Source organism: Telopea speciosissima, chromosome 7, assembly GCF_018873765.1.
Source record: "Telopea speciosissima isolate NSW1024214 ecotype Mountain lineage chromosome 7, Tspe_v1, whole genome shotgun sequence".
Lineage (NCBI taxonomy): Eukaryota > Viridiplantae > Streptophyta > Magnoliopsida > Proteales > Proteaceae > Telopea > Telopea speciosissima.
Genome location: NC_057922.1, coordinates 48,978,721 through 49,001,153, shown reverse-complemented (window position 1 = coordinate 49,001,153; position 22,433 = coordinate 48,978,721). Strand labels below are relative to the sequence as shown.

Genomic DNA, 22,433 nt, shown 5'->3' with positions numbered 1-22,433 from the left:
GGAAGTGTGATCAAACCATGCTCAAGGAGATTGTTTCAAACCATACAAGGCTCGCTTCAATTCACATACCTTGCCTTGGGTTTCTTGGCTAGAGAAATCAAGAGGGACATCCATATATACCTCCTCTACGAGTTCTCCGTGGAGAAATGCATTTTTCACATCAAGTTGTTGTAGGTCCCATCCTAAGTTTGACTGCACAAGAGAATCACGCAAACGGTGTTCATTTTTGCAACTGATCCAATCGTCAGGGTTCTCTTTTCTAATTTCTTTGTCTAAGTTTAGCATTTCAATGTAATTTTGTCTTTTTAATTCTCATCCCCTTCTTCCATTGATGTACTTCAAGTTGTTGATTCAAGTTCAAGGTAGTTAATTTTTCTTCAATAGTTCAAGATCTTTTAATTTTATTTTTTATAATTTAGTTTTAATGTTCTCTTCATTAATCCCTTCTCCTTCCATCGATTTTCCCATGGCCAACTAAACCCTCAACTCTTGGGGTAGGATGAAGCCATGAGGGAAGGATGAGTTAATGATTTGCATGCTTGTGTTTTAATGGACATGTTCATTGTTTGGGCTTATAATTGTTGACCGCCGCATTGTGCATGTCATCCTATTGGACTATATGCAATATTGCCGCCGTAGCCACTGTGACACCATTCATGTTCATGATTTTAAGATCTAATTGTGTATTGAATATGTACTACTCATTGGATATGTTAGCCCTTTTCACCGCATCTCCTATAGACCTAGACTATGATATATGCAATGCTTTGATGTGTTGATCATTGACTTACCCTAACCTTGTGGTGGATTCCATCTCCAAGAGCCCATCTCAATTTCAATCAACCTATCTTATTCTCTTACTTTTGTGTTAATTTTGTTTACCCCTAGTTTAGCTTAGTTTCTTAATTTGATAGTTGATCTTGGTATTTGTCTTAGTTTAAGTTTAGAGATATAAAATTGCTTGTTGAATACACTTTGCCTATATTGAGAGTAAAGATCTAAGCAAACCGACCTCCCTGAGTTCGACCCGTAGCTACAGCTGATACTATGCTCTTGCGGTTATTTTTCTTATCAAACATTGACACACCCCAACAAAATGGGGTTGCTGAGAGGAAACATGACCATTTATTGCAGGTCACCCGTAGTCTCTTGTTTGGCATGCATGTTCCCAAGACCTTCTGGTCTACAGCTCTTCTCACTACTTCCTTTCTCATCAATCGCATGCCTACCAAGCTTCTTGATTCCAAATCTCCCTTAGACATCTTATCTCCACAGGCTTCTACTTTCTCTCTTCCTCCTAAAGTCTTTGGCTGTGTTTCTTATGTACATGGTAACAAATCCACTCGCACTAAACTTGATCCCAAAGCTCTTAAGTGTCTCTTTCTTGGGTACTCTTCTACTACCAAGGGTTACAAGTGTTATCAACCCTCTTCTCGAAGGTGCTTTATCTCCAAAGATGTCACCTTTCTTGAATTTATCCCTTTCTTTGCCCCTTCTCAGCATCCTCTTCAAGGGGAGAATTATGGTGGAAGTGAACAGGCGGCTGATTTCCTTCATTCTCTACCTATCTCTCCTTTTATGCTTAGCATTGGAAAACACAGAACTGTAGATATGGTTGATACTGATGATCAATCAGGTGTGAATACAGAATTGGTTGTTGAAAGTGGTTTTGGTAATGAGAAGGGTAAGGAGAAGGATTACCACATTGGGTACAAAAGAGGTGAAAGCTTAAAGTGTAAGAAGACCTACCAAGAATCCTCTTTGGATCCACATCCTGAGATTCATTCTCCTCCATCAAGTGACATCCCTTCTACTCCATCTGATTTAGACCTTCTTATTGCTGTTAGAAAAGAGAAAAGAGCTTGTACTAATCCTATAGCCAGTTTGTTTCCTATGATGCTCTTTTTCCTACAGGTCTTGTCTTTATTGCTGCCCTCTCTACTGCTTCTATTCCTTAGAATGTTACTGATGCTATGTCTGACCCAAAGTGGAGACAAGCTATGTTTGAGGAGATGATGGCACTTGAGAAGAATGGTACTTGGCAATTGGTGGATCTTCCCAGGGAACGTGTCCCAATTGGATGTAGATAGGTCTACACAATCCAATATCAATCTGATGGTATTGTTGAGAGATACAAAGCAAGGTTGGTGGCCAAGTGGTACACTCAAGTCTATGGAATTGACTATCAGGAGACATTTGCTTCTGTGGTTAAACACAACTCTATAAGAGTTCTTTTATCATTGGTTGCCAATAAAGATTGGCCATTATATCAGTTAGATGTCAAGAATGCATTTCTTCATGGCGACTTGGAAGAGGAAGTGTACATGCAAACCCTTCCAGGCTTCAAAATAACTTCAGCTAAATGGAAAGTGTGCCTCCTCAAGAAGGCACTGTTTTGCCTCAAACAGTCACCAAAGGCATGGTTTGAGCACTTCTGGCAGGCTATTCTGAAGAATGGATATTCCCAGAGCCAAGCTGACCATACCCTCTTTATCAAGCGGGGCAATGGTACCATCACAGCCTTCATTGTCTATGTTGATGATATTGTGGTCACTGGAGATGATATAACTGAGATAGATAAACTAAAAATCTTCCTGGCTCAACAGTTTGAAATCAAAGATTTGGGTCCCTTGAAATATTTCTTAGGAATTGAAGTATCAAGGACCAAGAGAGGAATCAACATATGTCAACGAAAGTTTGTTCTTGGTTTGTTGACAGAGACAGGGATGCTAGGCTGCAAACCAGCAAATTCTCCTATTAAGCAGAATCATAGACTAGGAGAAGATTGTGGTCCTTCTCTTATTGATGCATGAAAGTACCAAAGGCTAGTGGGGAAGCTTATCCATCTCTTTATGACACAACCAGATATCTCTTATGCAGTAGGAGTGGTGAGTCAATTCATGCATGCCCCCAAGAGTAGCCACTTGGATGCTATGTATCGTATTCTCAGATATTTGAAGTCTTCTTAGGGAAAGGACTGTTGTATGCAAGGCACAATCACTTGAGAGTGGAAGGTTTCACCGATGCCGATTGGGCTGGGTCCATTATAGACAAGAGATCTACCTCCGGCTATTGTACCTTTGTGGGAGGTAATTTGGTTACAGGGAGAAGCAAAAAACAGCATATTGTAGCCAGATCCAGTGCTAAGGCAGAATTTAGAGCTATGGCTCATGGAGTGTGTGAACTCATATGGTTGAAAAGACTTGTTCAGGAACTGGGATTTGGCACTGAAGACCCTATAAGACTCTATTGTGATAACAAGGCAGCCATCAGTATTGCCCACAATCCAGTGCAACATGATAGGACCAAGCATATTGAAGTGGATCGACACTTCATCAAGGAGAAGATAGACTCAGGCTACATTTGTACTCCTTTTGTGAAGATTGGTGATCAATTAGCGGATATCTTCACCAAGGCTCTTACCTCTATTCAGTTTGGTACTCTCCTATGCAAGCTGGGAATGCATGACATTTATTCTCCAGCTTGAGGGGGAGTGTTAGAGTTGTTAGAAGTTATGTGATAAGGGTAGTTTGGGAACTAGCCTTTTGTCTAGTTGCCCCATTGTGTATTTTCTTTTTTTTTACGTTTCTTATCTTTTACCTCCCTAGGGAGGTGTATGTATTATTCTTATTTCTATTAATGAAGTAATATAGGTGTGGAGAGAGTCCTCTCTAACACACAACAATTACCACCGAAATAGTTTCTCTTCCTTCTCCTTGTCTCCTTCTTCCTCTCCTCTCTTCCTCTTCCTCCTCTAACTTCTTCTCCTCTTCATAACCACTTTCCTAACCTAAAATCTAACAAGCTCATCTCTCCTAAGTGTAAAGCCCTCAAGCTCTTCCACTTGGCTTTCGCAGATGACCTTATGATTTTCTCCAAGGCTTCCATCACTTCCTTTGAGTCTATTATGTACTGCTTACAAATTTCAAGACCTTTTGGGCCTGCAAATCAACCCAACAAAGTCCCTTCTTTTTTTAGCTGAGGTTACTGAATTGGAAAAAGCTGCTTTGATGGAAAAATGTGGGTTCCCTATTGGTCAGCTTCAGGTCAAGTACTTGGGCTTAGCTTTGATCCCGGCTAGACTCTCTGCTCATCATTGTACTCTTATGCTGGATCTCATCAGGAAACGACTTCAAATTTGGAAAGGCAAGCTTCTGTCCTTTGTGGGACGCTTGGTACTCATCAAATTATGGGCTTCCTCACTCCACCATCAAGTCCTTGGAATCCCTTATGTCCTCCTTCCTCTGGAAAGGCTCCGACTCTTTAAGGTTTCTTCATCCCATTAGTTGGGCATCAATTTGTCTTCCTTTGGAGGAAGGAGGTTTGGTTATTGGAAGAGTTAAGGATGTGAACTCAGCTAAAAGAGGAGTATTTGGGTTGATTGGATTTATTCTGGGCTTCTCCGCTCGGATTCTATTTGGACGGTCTCTACCTCATCCGATGCTTCTTGGGTTTGGCACCAGATCCTTGCCATCCGCACAACTGTCCTTGGATCCACACTTGCATTGGTGACGGGAACTCCACTTCTCTATGGCTCGATCATTGGCACCTTATGGGAATCCCTCTCCATCGGGTCAGCCCTAGAACTATCTATGGTTCTGGGCTTACTCGAAGCTCTTTGGTGGATGATATTCTTGCTCTGGCTGGCTGGGCTCCACCGTCCTCCTCCAGCCCTGTGCTTAATAATGTTTGGAGTATCTTGCCTCCTATTACAAGGATACCCCACCATAGAGGAGATTGTGTTTCTTGGCGGCTGAATTCTTCGGGCTCCTTTAGCTCTAAAGATGCTTGGGATCTTATTCGTACTCGGGGTTTATTAGCCCATTGGAGGAATCTTGTTTGGTTCAAGCACCATATTCCCCGTCATTGTTTTACAGCCTGGAGAGTTTTCTCAAACTGCCTTCCAACGCATACCTTTCTTCGACATCGGCACATTGCGGTCCCCCTCAGCTGTGGTCTTTGTTGGAATGCGGTTGAGGATTCCAACCACCTTTTCTTTGCATGCCCTTTCTCCTCCTCTGTATGGAAAGACATCCTTGCAAAATGCTGGCTAAGAAATCGTAGGATTCTTCCTTTTGACAGAGAATGGATTTGGGTTGATATGACTTTTGGTGGCCACTCCCTCTACGACACAGTTGGAAAGCTGGATTTTTGTGCAGTCATCAATCAAATTTGGATGGAATGCAATATCCGGAAATGGACTACCAAATCTCGATCTCATCAACAGATTTGGGATTCCATTTATTTTGAAATTAAGGCCAAACTTAGTTCGGCTGCTCCCTCCAGTTGTATTGATACCCCAAGGAACAGGCTTATTGTTGTATCCTAGGGTCTTTCCTCTATCTCTTTCGAGCATCTAACTCCCCTGTTTGAGTCTTTTGGCTCCTTTGCTTTTTTGTTTTTGTCTTTTCCTCTCCCTCCTAATTTGAGGGCTGCTGTATTTCTTTCTTTCCTCTGTGGTAATGAATTTTTTTATTCACCCAATAAAAAAAGTAGGATATTTTAATAAGGTGGTACTATTGTTCATTTCATCTGTTCTGTTTTCAGTTTGGGATGTAAATTGTTCACACCTTCTAACATAATCTAATCCTTGTACATCCTATTCCTTTTCATTTTAATTAATAAATTTTTATTTGCTCTGCCAATCAAAAACAAAAAAAAAAGGGGGATAATGACTTAGGTAACAACTATTTGTTAAGTAAGCCACATCACAATCCCATATTGCCCATCAGAACCATGTTGTTGGTTCACTAAAACCAAGGGTCAATCTTGTAAATTTATTTTATGCTGAATAATAAAATATGCATCGGTTAAGCATTAAATATGTGAAAATATTCAGAGCAAGAAGATTTCATAGATGAAAATCTGTAAGCTTCCGCAGGTTAACGCTTTGGGAGAAGTGATATGATTATGTACCTGCACTGCTAGAGCTATACGGATCAAGGTTGGCTCTGACCATGGTTTCCCAATAAACTGAAGGCCAATAGGCATCCCCATCTTGTCATATCCAACCTATGAAAAACAATTTTGGTTGTTATATATAACAAGGATTTACCTAAACCATTTTCAGCTACAAATCATTAACAGATAACATACGTAAATGATAATTTACCGGAACAGTCACTGCAGGCAAACCAAGAAAATTCCCTGCTATCTGGTACCGTACTAGTGCAGCTGAAATAATGACACAGATGTCAAAATTTCAATATTGTACCCTTTTTTGCAGCTATTAGTGAAAACAAAGCTTGAAAATCTCACATCCTCACTAAAAATTAAGAGCGGTCAAAGTATCACTAAGTGTTGCTTACCTGCATTTTTGTAATCAAAGTCACCGTAGTTCACAGATTGTTCAACAATTGGGTATGCAGTTATGCTGTTAAGACAATTGTAAAGGTTGCTCATAAGCAAGAATTTTCACACACACATAAAGAAGAGCTGGTTTGGGAATTTTCTTGGTCTGCATTCTGATATTAACCAGAACCAGCAGAGATTAAAACTGGTTTAAGGGTTCATATCTAGCTATCTGATCAACTATGTAATGAACCTGGCAAGAACTAGAATTTTTTTTATAAACAAACAATGTTATAGGAAAGAGTCTGGCCAGATAAAGTATTGGAGTAAATCTGCCAGAAGCCTGGATTGGCAAGGCAACAGTGTTGATCAACCCTATCGGACATGAGGCCTTGGATTAAAATAATTTTATAAAGAAGAGCTGGTTTGGGAGTAGGCCTGATACATGATAAGCTACGAGAAAGTTGTTTGAGGTGGCATGGTCATGTTCAACGGAAGCCTTTGGATGCTCTAATATGGAGGAGTGATCTGATTCAGATTGAAGGAACTAAAAGAGCCAGGGGCAGACCTAAAATGACCTTAGGATAAGTGGTGAGGAAAGACATGTATAGCTTAGGTCTTGTATCAAGTATAACCTCAAATAGAGCTGATTGGAGAGCAAGAATCCATGTAGCCAACCCCATTTAGTTGGGATACGGTTGAGCTGTTGCTGTTGTTGTTGTTGTATTCAATATTTGATTATTAAGAAAATCAGGAAATTGCAAATATGTGTCTGAAATGCTGGAGTTCTTCAAGATTGGCAGGGGAGCCAAACTGCTGAGAGCACTGGTTTTCAACTCTGCCAGATCATTTAGTTGGTCCTAGCCTGGTTTTGAAACAGTGGATAAAACAGACAACATTTTGTTACCAAAACACATGAAGCATTCAGATCATAATTAAATACCCTGTAGTAGGTGTGACAATGACATCTGCTCTCTCAAGAATGCACTTGTGAAATTCCATGTGTCGGTTCCTGTATATAAATTGAGAAAAGGAATTTCATCACTGTGGGAAATGTTTTAGAAATCTTATAAATCATATTCTGCAATCTGATTATGAATGCCACATTAGACATCTGTTTCTAGAAGACATGTTGAGAAACTGAGTGTAATAAAAGTGTATTATTGAAATAGGTGATATGACACTCGAAGATATTAAGATCACAATCATAAAATGTAATAATCTCAAGTTTTTTTTTTTTTTTTTTGGTGTGCAGAATTTTACAAAAAAAAAGATCCAAGGGAAAATGTTGCCAACCGTAGTACAGTTGGGAGGGATTCCAGTTGAAACGGCTTGTTTTTGCCATGTGGATTTCTCATTCCATCATCTAACCATTGGAGAGATAAGGAACAACTTGGATAGACCATGTTAAGTTTGAGAGCATATCTCAACCATGTGGACCCTTTGTATTTTTAGTGGTACCTTTACTACACTTAGTACCATACAAAAAGTGACTTTTTTCAAAGCATTAGAACTATATGTGGAGCGATCAGATTGCTTTTAATATAGATTCATGGACATAGGATAAATTTGTTTGAGTTATTAGAATGGTTGTATAAGGGTTGTTCTGTCATTGTCTTATTATTAGACATGGCTAAGTAGTATTTATGTTATTTCTTCTTTATTTCTATTTACCTCCCTAGGGAGGTCTATGTAATTCTTAGAAATGATTAATGAAGTTAATATGTGTGTTGAGAATCACTAAACACACATAACCGATTATTCTCCCATTCTCTTCTCCTCTTGTATTCTCTTCTTCTCTTCTTCTCTTCTTCTTCTTCTCTTACTCCTAGCTGTTAACCCTTTGATATCTCACTAGAATCGATCCATTAGAAGATTTAACTTGGTATCAGAGCTAGAAAATCTGGTTTGAGAGTCGATTGAACTTTTTTGCTGTCTTCACCTTTCTTTGGAACCCTAGAAAGGTAAAGGGTTCCATTAGAGGCTGTACGATGTGAAATACTACATATATTACATTCTTGGAGTTGTATTCTTCAAACCAAATCCATATGGATTGATGTTAGGAGCTGCTGAAGTGGATTGAAGCTTGAAAAGATGCATACCTAGCTACCGCCAGCTTGTGGAGTGTTCTGTTCGATTCTCCTTCATCCCTCCATCTTTGTGAATGAGACCTAGTGCATTTGAATCGCCTAGAGATCCTCTATCAGACCCTAACCTCTCGGTTGTTGAGAAGAATGCTGCTTGGCTGAAAGCTGCTGTGAAGACCTTGAAGATAACCCAGTTTTTTTCCGCCAGCCATGGGTTGTTTGAACTTCGATTCTGCCTTTGGCAGACTGGTTTGCCTTGAAACCAGGCTTGTTTGAGTCGCATTTGAGTGCTTAATGAAGCCCTAAAAGCCTGGTCCTTGAAGGGGGAAGATTGGAGAGTAGTGCTCTCTCTTTTCCTTCTGTACAGGTATCAGCTGCTCTGTTTCTGCTCCTTGTTTGACTCTTTGTTTTGAAGATTGATGCATTGGATGGTTGTTTGTTGCTGAGAATGGAATGTTTACACCTTGTTCCACTGGTTGGGTGTTATGAACTCAAGTTCTTTGGGCGTTAGAAGGATTTGATTTGGGTTATGCAAGTTTTTGGTCTCTGTATGCCTGCAGTGTTTTTAGGCTTTGCACCAGCCTAGTTGATTTGGTTGATTTAGAACCATTTGGGTACTAGTTTACCTCCTTTATTTGGGTTGAGTATACTCCCCAGTTGAGCAGCACACTAGCTTGACTGTTGAAGTGTCTGCATATTGTGTCTACTGTCTACTATGTCTGGGCAAGATTTTGAGGTCAATGGACCAACTACAGCTAGCAGCCCGAGTAGTGGTTCCCAAATGATGGCCTCCTTTGATAACCCCAACACCCAAATCTCTATTGTGAAATTGGACAATACCAACTACTTGGATTGGTCCCGTTCTGTGAAGATATCCCTGTGAAGTAGGGGAAAGTTGGGGTATATTACTGGATCTATTAAGGAGCCTGCCATTACTGATCCAGGATATCTGAAGTGGGAGACTAAGAACTCCACAGTCATGACATGGTTGGTTTTCTCCATGAAACCTGAAATTAGTAGGAGGTTTATGGACAAGGAAACTGCTAAGGAGATGTGGGACAGTATGGTTCGGACCTTTGATCGAGTTGGTGGCTATGCAAAGGTGTACCAAATCCACCAAAAGGTCACTAATATGAAGCAGGGTGATAGGAGCATCTCTGACTACTACAACATTATTGTCAGCCTGTGGCAGGAATATGATCACTACAGGTATCTTCGATTGTCCAACTCTGAGGATGAAGCTAAGGTTTACAAGAATCAAGAAGTTAAGGATTTTTTTCTCTACTTGGTGGGCTCAATCTAGAGTATGAGCCCATTCGTTTACAGATCCTAGGGAGGTCTCCCTTTCCATCCTTGGATGAAGTATGTAGTTACTTGCAAAGTGAGAAAACCAGGAAAACAACTATGGATATTGCACCATCAACAGAGAGACCTGTCTTGTTTCTAGTTCCCACAGAGACTGCAAAAGTGGCGGGTAAGGCCAAGGGCCAACTCGTGGAGATCATCGTGAGAAATTTAAATGTGATCACTATGGAAAGCTGGGACACACCAAGGACAGGCGTTGGGATTTTCATGAGCAGCCCCCTGGTATGCGTGGTGGTTCATCTAGGACCCGTGGAGGCAAGCGAGGGGGGGCTAGGGCATACTTTGTGACATCTGAGTCTGAGACATCTGAACCCTAGCCTGCTTCTGATCCATTTCACAAGATGATATTGCAGCCCTCCGCCGGCTGATGTCTCACCTTGGAGGGTCAGCTACTGGTTCTACCTCTGTAGGGTCAGCTACTTCTGCCTCAGCTCTGTAGGTCTCGTCTGTTCTTCTACTGCACCCATCTGGATTATTGACTCTGGAGCCTCTGATCTCATGACTGGTATGTCACAGTATTATGATTCCTACTCCATTTGCTCTGGCCGAGATAAGGTAAGGATTGCTGATGGTTCCCTTTCTTCCGTCTCTGGTAAGGGTAATGTGAGAGGTACTCCTTCTATTTCTGTTGGATTGTATGGGCTAGAATACCGTGGGGGTATTCTGGACTTTTATTGCTTTTATGATATGTACAACCATGTCGGCGTAGTTAGGGACAATTCTGTCCATGTATTGTTTTCTATTCATTCTAAATATATAGCTTGGGGTCTGCCTTAGAATAAGTGTGATCAACATGACTTTGTTTGTATCTGAACTTCTACATTGCCTTCAGGAACCGGCCAAACCAAGCCCTTAGTAACTACTTAAGGCCATAGAGTAATTTCCTTAACTTGCACACTTTACCGGTTGTAGATGTAGATGCAAAGCCTAGAGAGATGTTGATGTAAAGCTCTTCTTCAAGATCTCCATAGAGGAAAGCATTTTTGACATCCAACTGTTGAAGGCTCCACCTAAAGATTAGTAGCACATGATAGGAGAGCTCGAACTAAGTTTATCTTGTCCACAGGAGCAAATGTATCTTGATAGTCGATACCGTAAATCTGGGTGAAGCCCTTTGCAACCAGCTTGGTTTTATATCTTTCAACAATGCCATCTGCCTTCTGTATTACAGTGAACACCCATTTACATCCTATTGGTCGTTTTCCTGTTAGGATAGAACAAGCTCTCACATGCCATTTTTCCTAAGAGCTTGCATTTCCTCCACCACAGCTTCTTTCCACTTAGGATCAGATATAACGTCTTTCCAATTCTGCAAAATAGACAAAAAGGATAGAGAAGAAACAAAGGCCTGATAGGATGGAGACAAAGACTCATAAGAAACAAAGTTAGAAATAGGATCTTTAGTGTATGCTCTAACTCCTTTCCTAATAGCAATAGGAACATTAGTGTCATCAGCATCAATAGGAGGATCCTTATTACCTCACTGAGATGGAAGAGGTGGATAATGAAATACCAATTGACATGTTAGGTCGGTAGTGGGCTGACTTGTCTGCATCTTCTTCTGTGAGTATGTGAGCAATTTTGGAGTGTCAACATTCTCCCCCTTACTAGTTACTACAATCTCCTATTGTCTTCTCCCTCTCAATACCAACATTGTCAATGACAAAAGGACTAGGAAGAGTTTCTGCAGAAGGAATCTCTGCCATAATCCTCTCCCTCAAGAGATGACTGGAAGTAGGACTTAGATTCATGGAAGGTAACATCCATGATGACAAAGAAGCATCAGGAGGAGGATGATAACACTTGTAACCCTTTTGAGAGGAAGAATAGCCAAGGAAGATACAACGGACAGCTCTTGGAACGAGCTTAGACCTAGAGGAGAAGGAGTTGAAAGCAAAACAAACACAAGCAAACACCCTTGGAGGAAGATAGGAGGCAAGAGAGTGGTCCGGAAGAAGGCTAATAGAGGTTTACAAATCAAGGACAGTTGAAAGTACCCTGTTGATGAGATAGGCCGTAGTTAGGACAACATCTCCCCCCCCCCCACCCCCAAAAAAAAATTTGAGAATATTCATGGTGAATAATAGAGAGCGGGTAATCTCAACATAATGGTGATTCTTCCGCATAGGATTACCATTTTGTTCCAGGGTACGAACACAAGATGTTTGAAATATGATACTATGCTCATCTAGATATTGACAAAAGCTGTTGTCAATATATTCTGAACCATTATAACTTTGGAAAATCTGAAGTTGGGAATTGAATTGTGTCTGTATCATGGCATGAAGGAGCAAAAGCAAGTAAAAGCCTCGAATTTCGTACAGAGGAGATAAACCTAGATTAGATGAGTGCAATTATCAATACAGTAAACAAACCATCTGAAAGCACCCCGAGCGGCAGTGCGAGAGGTTCCCCAAACATTAGAGTTAATAATAGAAAAAGGAACATCACTTCTCTTTATATTTGGGGAATAAGACGAATGCGTACGTTTTGCTAACTCTCAAGTATCATAAACAAACTTGTCCGGACTACATTGTTTTACAGAAGCAAACGATAAACCCAAAGTATGGACTAAGGGATGACCAAGACGGGTGGTGCCATTGATGTAGCTGTTGAAGAGAACTATCTGTCCGAAATATGAGCAAAGACCTTAAAAGGCATAGTAGTGAGATGCGGATCTAGATAGTATAACCCATCACATATCCTACCATATCCAATCGTTGCCCCTGTTGGGCCGTCACCAGATCTTGAAAAACACAGTGAGTGGAGTAAAACAAGATACAACAACTTAGTTTGACTGTGAGACGATAAATCATAAGTAATTAGCATAGAGGTTAATAACATGGAGAACAGAGGACATGGATATAGTAGGGCAACAATCAATAAAACCTTTGCCAGAAATGGACGATAAGGATACCATCTGTAACTTGAGCCTTGTCCTCATGGTTTAAAGTATCCTTTTGTATCCATCGATACTAACCGATACGTATCTTATTTTTAAGGTACCGATACAATACCTAAAAAAATTGGTATTAGTACTTGTAAGAAACCGTATCTTTTATATATAATCAAAAGTGTAACTTGCATCTCTCCGATACGATACTGTACATCTCTTAAAATCACCCTTCTGATACGATACCCGATACCGATACCTCATACCTTGCTTGCCCTTATCCGAACAAGGAAGGTCTGAACGAAACCATGAAGCCAAGGAAGATACAACGGACAGCTCTTGGAACGAGCTTAGACCTAGAGGAGAAGGAGTTGAAAGCAAAACAAACACAAGCAAACACCCTTGGAGGAAGATAGGAGGCAAGAGAGTGGTCCGGAAGAAGGTTAATAGAGGTTTAAAAATCAAGGACAGTCGGAAGCTCCTGAATCAAGAAGCCATGAGTGACTAGAACTAGAAGAAACATGAAAAGTACCTGATTGGGCAAGGTGAGAAGCAAGTGCAGTGGAAGGAGCCAAAGGTGAGGCTGGGATAGATGGTTGAGCATTGTCGGCAATCTTAAAGAGATGCACATGGGAGCATACAGTGCCTTGTTTCACACCACATCCTCCTTAAGGACGACCATGAAGCTTCCAACATGTCTCACAAGTGTGGCGGGGCCTGTCACAATAGCCACACTTCCCTGATTCTTTTGTAGGAGGGTTATGCATAGCACCAGATGCTACATGCTTGCAGGAGTAGTAACAAGAGTAGAGCAAGTAGGAACGGAAACACATCATTACAGAGCAGTGTCGTTCTTCATGTTGAACTAAATTAGAGGCCTGGAGCAAAGTAGGAAATGTATCTTGGCTAAGAACCTGAACGCGGATCTAATCACACTCCGGATTCATGCCAGTAAGAAAATCATATACTCGTTCGATCTCACGCTCCTTTTGAAAAGTGCTAGCATCAGTGGTACAAGCCATGGGAACAAGATGGTAGAAAAACAATTGTGGCCAAAGAATATTAAGAATAGAGTAATAAGCAGTGGGGGACAAATCATTTTGAATAGTCTCACAAACTTGTCTATGGAGCTCATAGATTTGTGCATAATTACTATTCTGTGCATAAGTTTCTTAACTGCATCACATAATTTTTTTGCAAAATTCAATAGAACAAAGCTTAGGCAGATTGTAGGCTCCATAGATTGAGGAGAAAGGACATAACTAGGGCATCATTGGCTGTCCAAGTTCTTTTAGCAGTGGCCTCAATAGACATGGGGACGTCACCAGTCGGATATCCCAATAATTATTTCCCTGAATACTAAAGGATAAGCCCTGGAACACAACAACAACAACATTAACTCAGCCTTATTACAACTAAATGGGGTTGACTACATGGATCCCAGAAGAAACAAAAATTTATAATATAAAAAAATAGGGAAGGAGCACACAACAATGACACAAACTCTAGGGCATCGACCTGAATTAGCAATGAACCGCATCATAACTGAGCCTCAGGCCTTGAGAAAGGAGTGTATTAACACCAGCATCACAACATCATAGCCCAACTAAATGGGGTTGCCCACGTGGATCTTCACTCTCCACTTAACTAAACCATGTAAGATAATTGGTCCCATTTACTTTTGTATGACTCGGCTGGAGGGCAGGGTTATGGCCAGGAGTCTCAAAGCGACTCCCCACATAACCCTCAGCCCAATTTGTGGAGATGCCACTATTATTAATCTCTGTTATAAAGTCACTGGGTCCATACAAGTAGAAAGAAGTGACTGCCTGACTGGTAACAAATAATAAGGGCATAATATGGAAGAAATAGCAGGAATGGTACTGGGAGTACTCATGGGTGAAAAAACGATATGACCAGACAAGTGTCTGGCGGTGGTCGCAAGGGCCAAGAGAGGGCTGACGATAAGCACAAGAGGCAGGCGGTGATCACGGGAGGCAAGATGGTCCTGGCGAGAGATGGAAGGGCCTAAAGGTCCTGGCAATGATATACGGCAGAGGGCCATGAGGGCCTGGTGGAATGCGGAAGGACTAGGAATGAGGCCTATAAGGCGTAGTAGGGGTTGGTGAGGCCAAGTACTAGGGTGCAAGGCCAGGGAAGAGGACGTTGGATCCTGACGGTGATTAGCGAGGCCAAAAGGGAATTGGTAGTGATTGGTGAGGCCAGCAGTGAGCTGGCGGTGATCGGCAAGGCCAGCAGGAGCTGGCGGTGATTGGCAAGGGCCAGCAGGTGCGCTAGAGCCAGATTGGAAGTAGCTTGCAATGAACGATTGGTGGTGAAGGGTAATGTAGTCCTAGATAGACAAGGGGTCTATTAGGAGCCATGTAAAACTAGATCTGCTAAGCTACTGGTTTGGAGGGGCTGATTTGGGGAAATTTGTCAAGAGTAGGGTTAGGATTGGGGAATTGGGGGTTGATTTTTATGTAGAAAAGCAGGACAGGTGTAGGGGAGGCTAATAAACCAGATTTGGAATGATTTGGATAAGAAATTAAAAAATCAGAAAATTAGGGTTTCGGATTTTAGGTTTTGAGGAAGAACATGAAGATTTTAGGACTTTTAATGGAGGGTTTGATGCAAGGTTTGGATCGAGTTTCCCAAAGGCTGAGAACAGCACTCGGCCAAGGTTGGGTGATGTTTGGGTGGTTGGAAATGGCCGAGTGGAAATCTAGGGTTTTGGGGTTGGAGAAGCTGGCGATTTTGGGGAAGGAGAAGGTGAGGTAGTGATTTTGGGGAAGGAGAAGGTGGTGATTTTGGGGAAGGAAATGGGACAGAAGTTAGGATTGAATGGAAGGGTTGATATGAAGGAGCTGTGGTTGAGAGATGAAAGGATTCTGGTGGCTGGAAGTGATGGACAGAAGTTGAATCTTAAGAAAGAAATTGCAGAAAAACTGTAAACACTTACTGATTTGCAAAGAGTGCAAGACAGCAGCTTAAAGATGAGCTTAAACAAGACCTCCCGATCTGAACAGATGCAAAGAGTCAATCGGAGTCCACCGATTCCTTCACCTTGAGATCCACGAGGCCTTCTTGAAGTAACTCTCAAGGAACACTCACAAAGGGAGCTTGGCAGCAAAGCTGAAACAGATTTTTACAACAACCAAAAGTGGGGAGTCTTGCACGATTCTCTAAGCTATTAATAAGATGGCCAAAGGCCCAAACCCTAATACAAGCTAAAATGATCCTCTAAGGACCAATAGGAATACAAGGTCCTCTAAGGACCAATAGAAATAGGTTAACTCCTAGCCAATAGGAGTGAATCACTTAAATTGAACCAAAGGTTGACCCTCGTTCAATTGAACCAAAGATTGAACCTGGTTCAATTTAAGTTTACAAAAGAAGCTAAGCATAGAATAAAAACTAAGGCTCCTCAATCGGCCCTAAGCTTAGGGCTGTCTCTTCTTCTTGCTGCTGCTTGGACCTGCATCAAAGGGCCATAGGGCCAGAAGGTTAGCGGAGTTAGCCGGCGGTTAGTATGGTCAGGCATGGTGCGACTTGCATAAGAGCATGTTTACTTGTTTAGTCTAACCTGCTTGGCCAGAAAAGAGAGGCCAAAGCCCCGATTGGTGGAGTGTTTGATCCCACTAATGGTGGATTTTTTTTAAAAAAGAAAAAAGAAAATACCCAATGTATTGGGCCTTGATACCAAGTTGAGAATGAGAAAATAAGAGAATGATTTGGCTTGTCTAGAATGACAGACGCCATTCTTATTTATAGAGAGGATTTACGATTACAACAAATTACAATTAAGGAATGCTAGGTAGGGCTGAGTCAAAGACCTTATCTTAGCATACTAGTCATAATCTAGTCATAACCCTTACCCTTAACAAAATATGATGTAGATGCCTCACCTAGTTGTGCCATTACCCCCTCATGTATGTCCATAATGGAGGAGGGATTCAACAAAGAACCACTCTACAGTAGGATCGATAATAGTTGCAGCAGATCATCAATAATAGAAGCAAATCAGAATTAAAAGGTAAACACCAAAATAGCAGGTAGGTGCTGCAGATCAATCCAGCCAGCAACAGGGTCCAAGACAGGGATCGAGTGGTCTTCTTAGAGATCTGGAACAGTTTCCCAAGTATCACCCTCGATGGAGTAAAGAGTTGCAGCCGGCAGAGTCGAGATGGGATTTCTGGTCTCTGTTCATTAACAGCATCTCCAGCACTTAGTTGAATTGTCTTTTGGTTCTTCTCAGATGCAGCAGCAGCAGCAGCAGCAGCAAATCTCAATCACAAGTAATAGGAGGGGTGTGGCTCGATTGAGGTGAAGAAGATAGAAAATAGAAGATAAGGGTAACAACACAATGGAGGCTCTGTAATATTTGATCCAGGTAAGGGTACACACTCTACAATCTCTAGCACATCTTTTAATTCCTCTCTCATGCCACTTTCTTCACCACATTCTTACGAGGTCATGGATTTCCATGCACCTCCTTATTTTGAGCCACCATGATCATATCCGTCACGCCCCTCTTCTTTGTCCTTATTTTTATTTTTTTCATGCATTGAGGACACCGCATCATTTAAGTATGGGGGATTTCATTGAATTGTAGTCTTTACTTTGGTTTGAGAGCGAGTGTATAGCCTCTTTAGTTTACTTTTCTGAAAGACTTTGAGAGCATCCAAAATACCCTACACTTTGAAGTAATAGAAAATTCCGCACTGAGGAGGGAATTGAAATATACCGATCAAAGGGATTTTAAATTCTTTGAAAGTACACTGTCTACTGAGAGAGCTGATTTTGTTAGTCATCCTGTTGACACGAGTTTTGGCTAGGTGTTAAGGTTGAACCATGATATACTTGCATGATATAGCTAATTGCCAAGAAAAAAAATTTATTTACTCTTTGATCCAGTCTTGGCTTGTAGCCTATTTGGTTTGAGTAAGTAAGCCCGAGGGGTGTTTTACACCTAATTCCTTAAAGCTGTCTGGTTTGAGAGTAATTGGCCTAAAGCTCGCTACAAGAGCCACCTAGAAAGCTTAAGAAGTCAAGACATTGCACGGATTGGAGTAATGTGTGCTGGAAAAAAAAAAAAAAAGAAGTTTGAACTCATACTGCATCAATGTCTAAAGCCACAATGTGGCAATCAAATGATATATGCACTGAGAATCTATTCCAACACTACTTAGTAACTTGGGTGTCTGGTGCAAGCCTTGCATGTCATTCAAGCCAATTGTAGTGGAGGGACATTTGAGTTCAATACTTAGAAAAATATGGCAAGTAAAATCAAAATGAAATTGAAATTGTGTATGTGTTTAAAGGTTCTACCAAGGTTCCGAGCTGAAATCTTTTGTAGCCTAGATGACCTACTCGATCTACTCTCAAGGAAAAACAGTGTGACTCACCCTACCCCAAACCTCTCTAAGTTAGATGTATGACAGTTCTCCAACTCAGAGTGGGATAATAAAGTTCAAGTGTGGGGGAACATCTAGAAAATCTCAAAGTAAATTATCTTGGGGCTGCATTCTTTATCTTGGCCATAGTATGGATTTACAAATTGAATTTTGTGTGTATATTCACTGCAAACACTCACGAGACACAACTCGTCCACTAGGGGTAACCTAGGGGTTTAAAGGCTTGTTGCACGTGCTAAGTGCAACCGTGATTCCTACGAAAGTGAGTTAGGTTCTTTTTGTATTCTAGGTTAGTTTGTCTTTTTGCTTTACTCGAGGACGAGCAAAGTCTAAGTGTGGGGAATCTGATGAGCACGATAATGTGTGAAATCTTATGGTCATAAGCATGCATTTTACTCACATTTTACGGAGCTACTCGAGGTATTTTCTGTGTTTTCTGGTTTTAGGATAATTTTAATAGAAGTGGAGTAATAAAGCTAAAGGAGCTGAAAAGAAGAAGATTCAATGAAGACAGGAGCTGAAGACCGAGCAAGTCGATCCGAGTTAAGAGAACAAGAAGAAGAAGAAGAGAGTAAAATCAAGCATAGGGGCATAAGGGTAATTTTGGTAAATTGAGAATCTTTCGGAAAATAGCGGATATTGGGCTCATATCGTCCGGAATTCAAAACGGTGCAACTTTAATTCTCGGGCTGGTTCCATCGGGCTCGTGGATACAAAGATATAGCCCAATAATGAATTTTAGTGAAGTTATTTATGATGAAGGAATAGAAAATAAAAAATAAAAATAAAAAGAAAGAAATCTCTCACTCTCTCTCATATGATAACACGTTGTAGATTGAGAATTAAAAATCTCTCTCTCTCATTCTCACATGGATTTTAGGAGTTGAATTGGAAGGTAATCAACCACGGTTTTAGTAGTTTCCAATTGGGAGTTCACTTCCTTTGTAAAAGAAGAACGGTAGAGAGGACATCACCAGAGCACGATGGGCATATAAGAACAGCAAGCGCCCTCTTCTCGGAGAGCTTTGTTTTTTTGGGATTTTTATGTTTCTTCTATTGGTCTTCGTTCTTATTTCTCTTTCATGTAATGAACAGCAAGCTTCCAATTCGTTTTTCCTTCAACTTTTTGGTTTTAATTGAAGTTTTAGATAACTCTCTCTTCCCATTCCCGATTCTCTCATCTTCCTTTTCTTTTGAGTTTTTTTAGATCTTATGTAATTAGGTTATCATATGTAATTTTATTTTTTAGAATCATTGTTAGGATAAATTTTATTTCCCCATCCCTTCAATCATATGTGTAATCTTCATTATACACTTTGGTAATTTGTTCTTCAATATTGGATGCGGCTTCAAGTGATGGGATTCAAGTGACGGAATCATCTTCATTGGAGTTATTCGAATCAGCTAAGTTCTTCTTCTTATAAATTTTAGTTTTAATAATTTCTATGTCTTTTTCTCCATCAATCCTTTCTTCCCTCTTCATTGCTTTCATGGCTAGCTAAACCTCTCCTTTTGGGAGTGGGTGAAACCATGAGAGAAGGAAGAATTGATGGCTAGCATTGTCTATGTGATTAATGGACATGATCAATATTGGACTTACGATGGATGACCGCCCACAGCTTGTATGTCATTCCAAGGGGAACTATATACATGTTCGTTAGCCGTATCCATTGTGACACCATTAGGTTCATGTATTTTTTTTGTTTACATTGTATGTTGTATGAGCACTGTTTTCATAGGATATGTTAGCCGTATATGAGCCGTGCCGCATATCTTATAGACTTAGGCCGTATGCATGCTTTGCCCTAATATGCTAGTCATTGATCTGCCCTAATTCTCATGGTGGAATTCATTCTCAAGTGACTTTCTTATTTTTAATTCATCCATTACCTTAGTGGCTGCCCTAGTTTCTATTTTTAATTTGTTATCTTTGGTAATTTAGTTGCTTCTATATTTGCTAGTTTTCATAATTGGTAGTTTCTATATATAGGTTGTTTCCATATTTGGTAAGTTGTACACTTCGCGTTAATTAAAAGTGGAAATTTATTCAAGGTTGACCTCCTCGTGTTCGACCCGTAGCTACGATTGACCCGTACGCTTGCGGTTATTTTAAATTAGTTTGTGGCTTTTCTTCATGTTTCCCTCAAGGAGATGATGGTCCACCATTTGCTAGACATCAATAGTCATGCATAATAATTTAATAGGCAATGAATATAGTGAATATGCCTAAAGGAATCATTAGTACATTGGATGGTAATGTACATTCGGTTCCAAATTCTTGATTGGCAGTACACGTTTTTCAAAGCGATGGTTATGAACACAGTTAATGTTCCAAATTGACCTAGATAAGATTTATAGTTTATAAATAGAAAGACTATAGTGAAAAGAAAAAAAGTACTATGCCATCATTGTAGCTGCAGATAGTGAGATTATTCCTCAATACATGAATACATAAAACAAGGCAGTAAGATTTACCTCAATCTCTGGGCAGTCAAATACTCTTTGCTGCTAAAGGATCCATATATGGAAAGTGCTAACCTTGCATCACACCCCAACTCTGAAGTTGCCCTAGTTTATTGGGAGTGCATTATATTAGCAGTGAGAGTAGGTCAACTTTTTTCTAGGCAAGTAAGATAATGAGAATGCTGGAGACAACATACATCTTCCCTAGATGAGATCTAATCGCAGCATTACACTCAGACCCCATTGTTACATAATGTGCCAGGCGCATCACTTCTATCTCTGGTATGGTCACCTCTATGGTCTAACAAACAACAAAGCCTTAGCCAAATTGAAGAAGCATCATGTGGTTGTAACCAATACAGTAATGAGACCTAAGTAGCCTCAGCCAAATTAGAAATGCATCATGTGGTTGCAACCAACACAGTAATGTGATCATCTAAGTGCTATGTCAACCTCTTAAATTACATTTGAAAAGAACTGCATTTTACCCTTTTTTTTTGTAGTTGGGGAAAGAATAAAATGACTCCAAAAGGCCGTATGGCTAACTAGAAAGATGACCATTGAATAATACCTCCCATCCGTAATGCTCACGAAGCTGATCCAGAGTTTGGTAACAGCATTTTTTAATGTCATCAATGCAATCATTAAACCACTATTTAATCCAGAGAGAGCAACGCAATTAGTTTAATTTTGGAAATATAATAATAACTAAACATGATTAACGAATATCAGATTGTTGTAGCATCAACGTGTCATCATTTCTATGTAGGTAGGCAATTGAGAAATAGAATACAAACCTCTCCATATTTCGCCATTTTAACATTGAGGATAGAGTTAGTTGACTTCAGCAATGGAAAATTTAATTTGGGCTGGTATGTCATTCAAGAAATAAAAAGGAAAAAAGTTAGTGGTGACTAAGTATAGGTGTTCATCATGAAAGACTATGATGGTATAGGTATAACTCGATTTATTAAAGTTTGAGAAGTCCCTTTTCCCCATTAATGTAGCAAGTAAAGCACTGACAAAGCAAAAATAAGATGGATGTAGTTGCAAAGTTTAGCAAAACAATATTATATTATGTGTGTGCATGTGTGAGTATTCTGTGAATAAGAAAAGTAAGAAATCTATTTTACCACAGAAGAAACTTATGAATTTTACAGTGTGGTAAAATAAAAAACTCAACTTCTAAATGAAGGAAAATTTATGGATGATATGAAAATATAGTAGCTCACCAATGAAGTAGTCGGTTTATTTGATGGGATGTCCCCACTGATAGCTGCATATCTGAAAATAGGAAATGATATTATACAACCTTAAATAGTTAATGGGACTGAGAATTGCAGGTTGGATCAGCCTAGAGGTGGCAATGGGACTTCTGTTTGGTTGAGATAGGGGTTGGGCCCTGCTCAAACCCTGAGGGCCCAACCCCTCTCAGTCATTAAATTGGCCGGGGTAAGTCGGCCTGAACCCAACCCACATATGACTGGGCAGGATCAGGATGCCCCATCTAGAAAGGAATCTCTTTTTCCTTGTTAGAAGAATGAATCTTTGTATATGTATATATTGTGTGTATCGTTATACAAGAGATGACCTATATATAGATCAAGATAATGTACAGAGGAAAGTAAATATGGTAAGTGGTTGTTGGAGGGTAGTAGATAGAACAGTGTTCCTTAACATTAACAGGGTAGTGGATGGAACAGTGTTCCAAAACATTAACATCCCCCCTCAAACTCAATGGGGAAAAGTTGATCCCAACTTGAGTTTGGAAAACAAGAGTGCCAAAACGTCCTGGGAGATGAGCTTTGGTGAAGATGTCAGCCGTTGGGCAGCGAGAAGGTTCTGCAGGTGCAGTGGTTTGATGCTCAGAGGTGGTTCGATGGGCAAGATAGGTTGGCAGCGGTGTTGTTTGGAATG

General features: G+C 40.4%; 1 protein-coding gene across 1 annotated transcript in view; it reads right to left on the bottom strand.

Moving 5' to 3' along the window:
• The window catches only part of LOC122667514 (fatty acid amide hydrolase-like), a 61,877-nt gene that overhangs the window by 16,902 nt on the left and 22,542 nt on the right, over positions 1-22,433 (bottom strand). The window contains exons 15-23 of the mRNA XM_043863795.1: positions 21,749-21,800; positions 21,314-21,385; positions 21,088-21,168; positions 20,714-20,817; positions 20,529-20,621; positions 7,235-7,303; positions 6,309-6,373; positions 6,113-6,174; positions 5,917-6,012 (exon numbers count right to left, since the gene is read on the bottom strand). Of these exons, the coding sequence (XP_043719730.1) occupies positions 5,917-6,012; positions 6,113-6,174; positions 6,309-6,373; positions 7,235-7,303; positions 20,529-20,621; positions 20,714-20,817; positions 21,088-21,168; positions 21,314-21,385; positions 21,749-21,800 (694 nt within the window). The remainder of the gene's footprint in view (positions 1-5,916; positions 6,013-6,112; positions 6,175-6,308; positions 6,374-7,234; positions 7,304-20,528; positions 20,622-20,713; positions 20,818-21,087; positions 21,169-21,313; positions 21,386-21,748; positions 21,801-22,433) is intronic.